The sequence below is a fragment of the Sinocyclocheilus grahami genome, unplaced genomic scaffold (genome assembly GCF_001515645.1).
Source record: "Sinocyclocheilus grahami isolate Dianchi unplaced genomic scaffold, SAMN03320097.WGS_v1.1 scaffold431.1, whole genome shotgun sequence".
Lineage (NCBI taxonomy): Eukaryota > Metazoa > Chordata > Actinopteri > Cypriniformes > Cyprinidae > Sinocyclocheilus > Sinocyclocheilus grahami.
The window spans coordinates 1,531,134-1,543,215 of record NW_015505610.1 but is presented as its reverse complement, the minus strand read 5'-3'; the positions used below and the strand labels follow the sequence as shown (position 1 = coordinate 1,543,215).

The 12,082-nt window shown below is 38.8% G+C and overlaps 1 protein-coding gene and 1 pseudogene across 1 annotated transcript in view; one reads left to right on the top strand and one right to left on the bottom strand.

Annotated features, from left to right (window-relative positions):
- The window catches only part of atg5 (ATG5 autophagy related 5 homolog (S. cerevisiae)), a 10,629-nt gene extending 3,641 nt beyond the window's left edge, over positions 1–6,988 (bottom strand). The window contains exons 1-5 of the mRNA XM_016233447.1: positions 6,897–6,988; positions 4,774–4,927; positions 4,556–4,683; positions 2,859–2,937; positions 2,623–2,785 (exon numbers count right to left, since the gene is read on the bottom strand). Of these exons, the coding sequence (XP_016088933.1) occupies positions 2,623–2,785; positions 2,859–2,937; positions 4,556–4,683; positions 4,774–4,887 (484 nt within the window). The 5' untranslated portion in view covers positions 4,888–4,927; positions 6,897–6,988. The remainder of the gene's footprint in view (positions 1–2,622; positions 2,786–2,858; positions 2,938–4,555; positions 4,684–4,773; positions 4,928–6,896) is intronic.
- A 371-nt stretch (positions 6,989–7,359) lies between these two features.
- LOC107551723 (mediator of RNA polymerase II transcription subunit 18 pseudogene) lies at positions 7,360–8,713 on the top strand (annotated as a pseudogene).
- The last annotated feature ends 3,369 nt before the right edge of the window (positions 8,714–12,082 follow it).

Below are 12,082 nucleotides of genomic sequence, written 5' to 3'. Positions count from 1 at the left end.
TCAAAATATTAGATACCTTAAAAAACTTGAATAAATATTAAATAAACATTTTCTAACAAAAAGTGCAAAGTAACAAGTAGAAAAAAAGAAAAATGCACAAAGAACTTGTATGGAGATTTTTCCATCTACAGATTTTTCCCTGACCTTTTCTCTGTAAATGAAGGGTGCACACTATTGCTGAAAAACACAATCACTACTTAGCAGTCAGATGTCTGTATGCACAAAGGCACAGATGCCTAAACAAGGCCATATCTGCAGATTAAACTTTTTTTGTAGAAGCATTTCTTAATTTGAACTAGCACTTCATGACTACACCACGTTATGTACGAGAAGCTGCAAAAGACACAGGCGCAAGTGGAATGTACAAAACATGGTGACATTAATTTTTAAGTAAATATAATGTGCGATATATTGCGTCACCAAACATTATTGAGGTCATGTACATATATAAGTCGCGATAAGTCGATATATTGATTATTGCGACAGGCCTATCTGTCACGCGACTCTGTTCCCCTTTCGGACTCTGTCTTTACATTTATTTTGAAAGATGAAGCTCGCGATTATGGTAAGGGGCGTTACATTTCCGACGAGTGCTTGCAGTGTTCGACCCATCACAATACACTGGGTCAGCTGGCCAATCAGAGCAGACTGAGCTTGTCGGAAGGAGGGACTTTGTAGAAAACGAAGCGTTTGAGAGAGGCGGGGCATAGAGGACCTACAATAATGTACAGTATTTTAAAAATTATGTGTTTTTTGAACATTAAAGCATGTCAACATATTCTGTTACACCAAATACACAAAATAATGATCTTTAAAAAAAAGCATCATATGACCCCTTTAAGACTAGTGTTTCTTTTATTACACTTTATGTATTTGGATCTGTAGATTTCTATTACAATACATATTTTTAAAGGCAGTTTCCTCAAAATTAGCATTTTCTCCTGCACTAAGCCATAAATCTCTACTTCATTAGCACTAACACACACCAAACTTTACAGCTTTATCTTTATTATGAAGGTTTTTAAAGATTTTTATTCCTAACAAGGTACAAGTAAAAAGGTATTTTTTTTCCTAGCTGTTGACAGTATTTCCTGAATTATGGAGCAATAAAAAGAGATCTCCAAATTCTAATATTAAATTAAACATTTATTATTTAAACATAACATTTCAGAAAACTTTTAATAAAAATTAATTGTTTTAATCTAGAGTGATTTTTCACATAATTTACCTTTATTCCACACCGCTCTGTCCCTTCTCTGAGAAACACACTGATCATTTCCTGCTTTTATGAAGCCCCTCCCTCAGAAATACGCAATGGGCTCTGATTGGTTAGCTAGCCCAGTGTGTTGTGATTGGCTAAACCGCCTCTGGTGCGCGTCTAAATGTCCCGCCCCTCACCTCAGCGGCATGTGTGCCGGTTGTATTGTAAACAACGGTGTCGTTAATATCGTTATCAGTTTGAGCCCGATTGAGAAGCAGAGGATATTATTGAAGAGGATCGCGCAGAACCAGTGCAAGCACGGCTTTTAATGGTAGGCCTATGTTTTTTGTTTGTTGTTGTCTCATACTTTTAGATATGCTGTTATTTGTAAATGCTTCTGCTTATGTTAGCTTTTAATATACAGTTTTATCCTGATTAAAGCTTTAATACAGTACGGCAACTGCACGCACGTCCATGTTTAACGCTTCTCATAGCTATGTGAAAATAAATGTATAATTGTAACAGTTCATTGCTTGAGCTGAGCTGAATGAGAGAGCGAGAGAGATGCAGAGCGTGTGTAGAGCAGGGGGCTGCGAGGAACAGTATTAAGAACAGCTGCTTTTGAACATTGATTTTGAAACTTGTGAATCCATTAGAATCATTAGAAGACAGAATCGCGATTCATATATGAATAGATTTTTACGTGCACCTCTAGTTTTCTCTTCCTCTTCTCTAAAGCAGCGCAGCATGGCCTCGCCCCCTTTGCTGCCTTTTCCCGAGGGCGGGGTTTATCTGGGTTTGTTACCTCATGAACCCGGGAAGTAACTTGTTGTAGTCCCTACCAGCCATTTTTGTAGGCATTAAACTGACAGAATTTTTAAAAGACGATATCTCCGTTTGCATTGAACTTTCAGCTTCGTAACTTTGCAGATATTGTTTATGCTCAAACAGCAACATTACACACTAACTAACGTTATAAAAGTGAAATCACAATCAACCACCCCTTTAAAATATTCCTATCTGTATTGTCTTGCCTTACATATTATGCTCTTGAAGAGTGCAAGCAAAACAGGATATATGAACGTCCCACATGCCTTCTGTCATTTGATTGACAGTTTATGTCTTTAGCAAGTAAAAGGCCTTTTAGTACCACCTACAGGTTGCAGTACAAGTGTATTTTTGCTGTAAAATCTATACTGATCTTTATAAAGTAAACATAAGAATAAATGTAATATTGTTAGTAATAAGTGTTCAAGATGAACTTGAACAACTTATGTTGACTTAATTATCCATTCATGGTTTTTAGCAGGCTTTTGTATATTTACTTTATTATATTAGTAGGTTAACTTACATCCATTCATAATTTTTTTTAGAATAGTTTAGAAAAAAATGTGAGTATCAAATATGTCAGCAGTTCTTACCGTTCTGCAGACCCATCCACAGTTGTTTATGGTCTTTTTTCTGCATGTCGTTGATGACTTGGCTTTTGTGTTTGAGTGCATCTGCCTCTTTAATGCATGACATGAAATGCGCTTCTATCACAGAATTCGATAGGCAGTGAAGCAAGTCATGTTCTGGGAAGTTCTACAAAATAAAGGAAATTACAACTGTGGAAAATTAATTACTTCATGAAAAGTAAATGAATGAGTCTACACACCTTAAAGTGCACTGAGACATTCCAGGGCAGAGCTGTGTTTGAAGCGTGGAGATCAAACAAAACGCCAATGGGATAGTGCCTTAAAACGATGAAAATAAAGTAAACAAGGCATTAGCAATATCAATCACTGAGGTACTCAAAATATGTCAAAAATCAAACAGCTCTCATTCCTCAAGCAAGCAGAAATCTCATTCATAAGCCTTGTTTGGTCTTGCCACCTAGTGGTACAAGACAAAAGTACACCTATAACTCACCCCATTAAAGGGGTCATATGATGCGATTTCAATTTTTCCTTTCTCTTTGGAGTGTTACAAGCTCTTGGTGCATAAAGAAGATCTGTAAAGTTGCAAAGACTAAAGTCTCAAATCTAAAAAGACAGTATAAGTCATTATAATCCATAATTATGTCCCCACTGGATGCAACGAATGCCTCGTTTATAATGGGTTTTCATGTTTTTGAATCATCGCTCCGGCCTGACAGGGCATCATCACAGTATGGTGAGGGGCGTAACATTTCTGTCACACGCTTGAGGTATTCGGCCAATCACAACGCACTGGATAGCTGGCCAATCAGAGCACACCTCGCTTTTTCAGACCAATGAGCTTTGTAAAAATCGACGCGTTTCAGAAAGACGGGGCATAGAGGAGAAACAATAATGTACAGTATGTGGAAAATAATGTGTTTTTTTAACTTTAAACCGCATAAACACATTTCATTACACCAAATACACAAAATAACGTTCTTTTTAGCATCATCATATGACCCCTTTAATAGACTAACAGATACAAAGCTGCCAGGATTTGAGAGTATAAAATTCTATAAAATGGAATAAATCAGATCCGCGTACAAGTGCTGGACGTGAGTAACCACATATATGCATCAGCTAAGAAAATGCCATTGAGAAAGTAACGTAAACAGCCTCTAAATGATCAACATGACGAACACTTTCTGAAAAACTTCTTGTACACAATGTACTACATGCCTTCTGTCACTTGATTGACAGTTTATGTCTTTAGCAAGTAAAAGTCCTTTTAGTACCACCTACAGGTTGCAATACAAGTATCTTTTTGCTGTGAAATCTTAATTATTTAAACATAAGAATAAATGTAATATTTCAAGATGAACTCTTACTGAACTTGAACAACTTATGTTTACTTATTTATCCATTCATGATTTTCAGCAGGTTTTTGCATATTTACTTGATTATCCATACATCATTTTAGTAGGATAACTTTCATTTTCTAGAATATTTTAGAAAAACAATGCGAGTATAAAAAATATGATCCATCACGCTTTTGAGGAACACATATTTGTACTATGGTAGTTTCTTAGCTGGTGCATATAAATCATTAGATCTGATTTATTCCATGTTATAGATTTTAATACTCTCAAATCCAGACAGCTTTGTTTCTGTTAGTCTGGTAATGGTCGGTGCAATGTATTGCGTTCCATTATTTGTTCTGAAACTACAGACTTCTGACTTCTTCCTAAGACATGATATTGGAAAAAAAGTGACAACTGATATTCATATGCATTTTGTATAAGTGGCCTGCATTCAGCCTTAATTGCTTCTGTACCTCAATTAGTTGAGTAGCTGTGTAAGTGACTTTGGATAAAATCATCTGCCATATTCATGAATGTGAAAATGAGTTTAGATTAAATAAGAGGTTTGACAACACATTGTCAACTCGTCATACCATTTGAGAGGTGTTCCCTCATATTCAAACCACATCTCCTCCACGTCTTCTGCCTTCATGACTCTGAGAAAATGTTTCTTGACTTTATCAGTGACTAGCGTCAGGTAACTGACCCGTGGGAGGAGCAGCTGACAGATTGAAAGAGAAAAACAGCACAGGTCAGGTGACATGAAACTAACCATTCCACAGCAGAAAGAAAGTCTGTCATCTCAACTGACATAGTAGGGTTCTGCCTCTCTCTCTGTGGTTTCCTCTGGAGACAGTGTGAAACAGGCCGGTATCCTTCCGAACCAAACATCTCGGAGCACATCCTTGTCATCCGCCATTATCATCTTTCTCCAGGTGACACATGTAATGTCTTCAGTTACTGAGCTGTTCAGAACACAGAATTTCAATATTTCATAACACCAAGATATCAAGCGGTTCTGACAGTAACTTTAGTGATTTTAAGTAAGTGTTTGAATATGATCAAATACATTTACAACTGGGGAAACCACTAAAAGTTAGTCTCATGTAAGAATCCTAAACACTGCACACAGCAACACTGGCTCAACTAGTGACCTGCGTTTTGGTGGAACTGTGATTATTTTCGCAATTCAGAAAGTAAACAATTCACATTTCAAATAATGACATAGACAATATTAAGAAGAAACCTAAGAAACCCAATCAGCATCTGAAAATGGATATTCATATGGCCACGAACGCGTGGTTGATAGTTAACCACTTTAATTTTCACTAACTTTACTACTTTCTTTTTTTACTTCTTATGGAACATTTGAGATGAGAAAATGGTTTTATCAAATAAATTGTAGGGTTGTCAGAATTGCTCATTTGAGATATTTATTAAAATATTGTAACTTTTTTTTTTTTTTTTTTTTACTGAACGTAATACTTTCTCCCGTTTCGTTCTCTTTGTAAACACTGATTGAAAACCATGCTATAATCAATTGTTTTATTCCATTGACAACCCAAGTTTTTGAACATGCTACACATTTGTCTCAGACAGTGTTGCCAACTTAGCCATTTTGTTGCTAAATTTAGCAACTTTTCAGACGAGCCTAGCAACCGTTTCTTCCAAAAGCACCAAATTTAGCAATTTTAAACATTTATTTGGCAACTTTTGATAAGGACTCAGACAATAAAAAGGCACACAGTCCATCCAAATGACTCAAAAAGAGGAAACCACAGATGCCTAGCAGTACACACATCACGTGAATCGAGTTAGCTGCTATTTGCAATTGTTCAATTTAATAATAATTGAATAATTTGACAATTGAATAATTGTTCATTTATGATACACTTTGTTAGTAGCTTGTACCTGCGATTGTTGATCAGTTAGTACACTGTAAGAAAAATGGAAAATCTTCCAGGACATTATCCATCATCCTTTGTAACCCTGTAACCCGAAAATACAATGCGTAAATTAAAATACAGGTAAAAAAAAACATTACAGAAAATTATTTCATATTAACATAGTAGATTGTGCCTTATTTTTACAGACTTTTCTTAGAGTGTAGCATACTAACTAACTACTAATACACTGCTTAAAGCATAATTGTTGAGAATGTGTAGAGTTTACTAGCTACTAAAAAAAAACTTAAATTGTAATCAGCTGACGTTTTCAATAATTCAATGCATTTAAAAATACAGTTACTTATATTTTAATCTTATATCATGCATATTATTTTAAAAACAAACCTAAATTAACATACATAAAATAAATGTTTTGCTGAGATTCGATGACGTGACCATTTTGCGTCGTGATTACGCAATGACGTCATTGAGCCATGACATCACAACGTCATTTAGCAACTCTTAGCAACAAATCGACCTTCCTTTAGCAACTTTCTCTGAAAATGAGTTGGCGACACTGGTCTCAGAATGAGAGCAACATTTTAAACACCACAGAAAATGATCTGGGACGAGCCATAAACCCAAATACGTATTAAAAACCTCTTTTCGTATCTCATCAAGTGCTCTAGAGAATACAGAAAGCACCTTCTAGCCGAAATGACTCCAGAAATAATCATTAACAGAGGAAATTAAATGCAAACTATTAGCTCTGCTAACACTGGGTCTAGTATTAGCATTTAACATTGTTTATGGCATACAGAAGAACCATCGACACGCTGTAAAACCGCATGTAAATCAGGTATTAGTGATATTTAGTCGCGTTTCTGAGGCTGTAAACTATGATAATGTTTGTGTAAATGCAGCTAGCACTGACAGAACATTACACACGGCGACGCCTTTGGAGCAATTAACGATACCGAAATGACTCGAACTCACAAACTACTGTATCCACACATTAATAACAGACAGAAACAGAATAATAAATTACATTCATTAGATGTCTATAGGAAGCATTGGAGTCGAGCTCATCTTTAACACCAAGCGATGTCATGCATCCCTAAAATGGCGCGTACCTTCAAATTAAAAGTCTCTACACGTAAAACGCGTTCATTGTTTTTCACAATAAAAGTCGCAGTCTACAAAAGTTGATAGAATTACAGTTCCGTTCAATTTATAAGTTGAGGGAATGTTGGAGGAATTTCAGTTTGCATACATTTGAGTCATAACATTACTAGTAGTATGAAAAAGAGATCCCTTCAGTCCGATAGATGGCGTTAAACGAAAGGAAAAATGTTGCGCATGCGTGGTACTTTCTATCGACACTGCGCATGCGCGTTTTGCACATGGAGGCAGTGTGAGCTGTATTAATTGTTGATGGCGTTTTAGGCAAACACATAAGACGTTTGGATTTTGCTTTCACATAACAAGTATATTTCTTAAGGCTCGCATAAATGTGTCACTGGTTTTTAAATTTAAGTAAGATTTGTAAAGTTCTATCTTCTAACTTTACTGTTTTGTTGATTTTTTTCGGCACAGGCAGTGTGCTGGATCAGTCTCTAGAGAGTCTCCTACATCGACTCAGAGGTCTGTGTGATAACATGGAGCCTGAGAGCTTTGCTGATCATGAGCTGGTGTATCTCCTGAAGGGTCAACAGGGTAACCCGTTCATGCTGCGTGGGCGCCGCTCGCTTCTTCACCCCACTGCCCCTTGGCATCTGCGCTATCTAGGTCAGCCAGAGGTGGGCGACAAAAGCCGTCATGCCTTGGTGCGAAACTGTGTGGATGTGGCTGCCTCACACAGCTTACCGGAGTTTCTCAATGAGATGGGTTTCCGCATGGACCATGAGTTTGTGGCCAAGGGTCAAGTGTTCCGGAAGGGTGCAATGAAGGTGGTAGTGAGCAAACTGTTACGTGTCCTGGCGACAGGAAACACGGAGAACACAGAGCCGCTGTCTCTGTCATATATTGTTGAGCTGAGCGTACTGGCTCCTGCAGGACAGGACTTTGTGTCTGAGGATATGAGAAGCTTCGCAGAACAGCTGAAACCTCTAGTGCACCTGGAGAAAATTGACCCTAAAAGACTTATGTAGTGTGACTTCATTTGAGACTTTTGCTTGTGTTATTATGATGATGGGTATTTTATACTAATTGATTGATAAACATTCAAAACATGTATTTTTAGTAACTAAGTAAGTCTAAAATAACTGAATGATAAAAAAATGTGACAAATAAAACTTTCATTTGTGTAATTTCCTCCCTTTTTACCACTTGATGATTTCAATTCTTAAACTATTATTTAAAAAACCAATGCTTCATGAGACTTAGACAGAAAGTTCATCTGTGTAAATGAATTGTTGCTTTTGACTTTAAACAGCTGGTATGCCAAACGGTCTGTGTTTAAACAACATCCGTCCAAGCCTACAATTTCCCTAATGATTTCATTTTCAGCATTATTAGCCTACTCCAGTCTTCAGTGTTCTGAAGTACTTATTTGGGGCTGGTTAGTAAAGTTTTGCAATCACTATGGCACATCCAGTAAGAATGCAAGGACTCTGATGTTTCTTCTTCAACATTCTTCACTGTAGATGCAAGTATATGTGTGGTTTTCTAGCTGCACGCACAAACTGGAAATAAACTTGTGGAGAACACTCATTAGCTCCGCACTAAACTTTCTGATGCAACGCACTTCTTTTTCCTTCTAGCGGAACTACTTTCATGAGCTGTACTGATTCATAGTTCCAGCTGTCAATTAAAAACCCACCAATTGCATTCACTGTCTATTGTTAGTTATCACAGTCCTTTACAACAGCCACCCCTGAATTTGCACAGTCAAATTCATCTTTATTTAGAAGGACTTGTCTCCGTTTTGTCAGTGTTATGGATGGATGGTAATTTAATAAGACAAGCTGCTGGTCTGGTGTATACTTTGTCTTTGTCTGTCCTAATCAGTCCATTAGGTCCAGGAAAGACATTGGTGATCTGTCCTACTGGCCAGACAACTCTGGGTAGTTGAGGGTCTAGGATCATCATGATCATGCCAGGCTGTAAGTAATCAGTGTCTTTCTGCCACTTGGAACGGGTCTGTAGGTTAGGAAAGTAATACTTGATGAATTGTCTCCAAAACTGATCCGCGAGGACTTGCATGTGCCTCCATCTACGACGACTTAAAAGTTCTGATTCATGGTAGACAGCCTGGGGGAGCGATGAATCGAGTGCCCCATAAGCAGAAGATTGGGTGTGACGGGATTGGGGTCTGCAACATCAGTTGATGCATAACCCAGAGTTTTTGAGTTTAAGATTGCTTCCACTTCCATCAGCACTGTCCTTAATACCTCCTCGGTCATGCTTTGAATTTTCAAAGTGGCATATAGTGCAGACTTGATGGATCTTATTTCTCGTTCCCAAGCTCCTGGACTACTAGGGGTGTTGAATTGAAACTGGATTTGTTCTTTCGCCAGTTGTACTTGCAACAAAGGATTCAAGGCTTTAGAGGCTTCCTGGAGTTCTCTTTGCACACCTTTGAAAATAGTGTCTTGATCTGAAAGTAGCTCAGACGGCTTACCTCTACGAGAGATAAAACGATGCAGTGCCATCAGAAAGGAGTCTGTATCAAGACTGTGTAGGAGGTCTATGTGGATGGCACGAGTGGTGAGGCACATGAAAAGGATGCCCCAACGCTTTTCATTGTGTCTTCCTGCTTTCACTGTAAAGGGACCAAAACAGTCCATACCAGTAGAAAAGAAGGCAGGCTTAAACAGTTGCAGTCTAGCTTGGGGTAGGTCTGCCATTAGGGGCACAACTGGCTTGGCTCTCCATTTTTGGCCATCAAAACAAGAGTGTTGCTGTTTTTTAACAGCTGCTCTACCTCATCATACTGTTCTGCCAGGGAAGCCATTGTGTCTGAATAAGTTCTCTTTGAATTTATGTAAGATTCTGCTATCAGAAAGGCATCCTCGAATTTGAGATGATCTATGACAGCGATGTCCAATCCTGCTCCTGGAAGGGCCGGTGTCCTAAGAGTTCAGCTCCAACCCCAATTAAACACACCTGAACCAGCTAATCAAGGTCTGATTAGGCATACTAGAAACTTTCAGGCAGGTGTGTTGAGGCAAGTTGGAGCTAAACTCTGCAGGACACCGGCCCTCCAGGACCGAGTTTGGACACCCCTGATCTAGGAGGATCTGATATTTAAATACCTCCATGGCATCTTGAGGCAGAATATTATCCAGGGAGATCTTCAATCTTGCAAATTCTCGTGGGTCCCCTTTGGTGAAATCTGGAATTGTGGGCTTAGGACCTCTATATAATTTCTCTTGCTGAGGGTTGTGGAAGTCCTCACCAGTCTCCTTGTGATACTGCATACTGACATGAGGAGGTATGGGGGGATACCTGGACTGTCTATCAGTGTCATGTGCCCTCTGCACATCAGATGCCACTGAAGAACCGTCATCTGGGTCAAAGTATTCAGGAGTCGCTGGACACAAAGGTGGGTGTGATGGCCTGCCTAGTCTATGCAAACATTCAGTTAATTCCTCCACTAAGTCTGGGATAGCTGCTGTTGGAGGTGGATGTAGTGGTTAATTCACTGCAGTTTGAGGAAGTGGGACCTCATCAGCTACTGGTAGAGGTGGGGGTGGCCAATTGTCCTGCGTGTCATTTCTCATTGCATGTCTAAGACTGTAGATTGTAGTTTCTGATTCTCTGTCTTGAGCTGTTGAATAGCCTTCAATATCTCCAAGGATACATCCCCTGATATACTGTGGTGAGGTACAGGTGTGCTGTCATACATCTGTTCAACCTGGCCAGAATGGGTAAACGGTCTCTGCCTGCGTCCAGCTGAAGTGTCGAAGTGTGTGATGAGTGAGGGGGGTCATCTCGGCTACCCTCTCAATACGATGATAAGGCTCCTGTACCACTGTGGTGGGACGCATAGTTTGAACAGCAGGTGAAGGTTGATCATACTGCGGGAGAGAAACATCATAATCTTCCAACCAGGCTGGTGGTAGCACTCGCCGTTTAGGATGCACATCAGCAGGCCTTCCTTCTCTACTCCTCTGGTCGGAGGACATCTTTATAAATTCCACAGAAAAACATCATATGTTCAAGTACACTGATATTCTATGGTAAAACAAGCTCTTTGACTACCGATGAAGGTTTTTTTTTCTTGAATACATGGAAAGGAGCAGCAAACACTTAAATATTAGGTATGGTTTACTTGTTGAGCAGAATCTGTTTTCAGGAATGACTCAAAGTCTTTTCACATCTCTGGGGTTAGATCAGTGTGCTCAATAATGTGTCTTTGACCTCCATAATGTATGTTTTGATTATACTGTGTTGTAAATAAAATACAAATGATTAAATCTCCTAAACACACATTCTTACCTGCCTCAAAGTAACAGTTACACTGATGGGCCATTAGGGGAGGGCCCTTTGTCTCTCAGGTGTGAATCATTAAGCATTAAAGGGGTCATATGATGTTGCTAAACATAACAGTATTTGGTGTAATGAAATGTGTTTATGCGGTTTAAGCTTACAAAAACACTATTATTTTCCACATATTATACATTATTGTTTCTCCTCTATGCCCCGCCTTTCTGAAATGTGTCGATTTTTACAAAGCACATCGGTCTGAAAAGCGAGGTGTGCTCTGATCGGCCAGCTATCCAGTGCGTTGTGATTGGCCGAATACCTCAAGCGTGTGATGGAAATGTTACGCCCCTTACCATATTTTGATGCCCTGTCCGGCCGGGGCGACGAGACAAAAACATTAAAACCCATTATAAACGAGGCATTTGTTGCATCCAGTGGGGACATAATTACAGATTATAATGACTTATACTGTCTTTTTACGCATTGCGTTGCATCATGTTGAGTTGCATCGCGCCGCGTAAACATAAAACCATGCCTGCCTTTGTGATCGGAGAAATGACAAACAACAAGTGCTACTCTACACTGCTCAAAACTTGAGTTTGAACCATCAGTGGCAAATTCTTTAAATATAAAAAACATACTTACAGTCTGTGAGTCAGAACAGCCGGCATTGTAGTATGCTCTACCAGGATCAGGAAACAGTCCTCCATAAAATGCGCTGAACACATCTGAATATATTTGGGTTGAACTGTTCTGGAACAGTGTTGTAAACTTAACCACTGATTTCTAGTCGTGTCCTCTTTT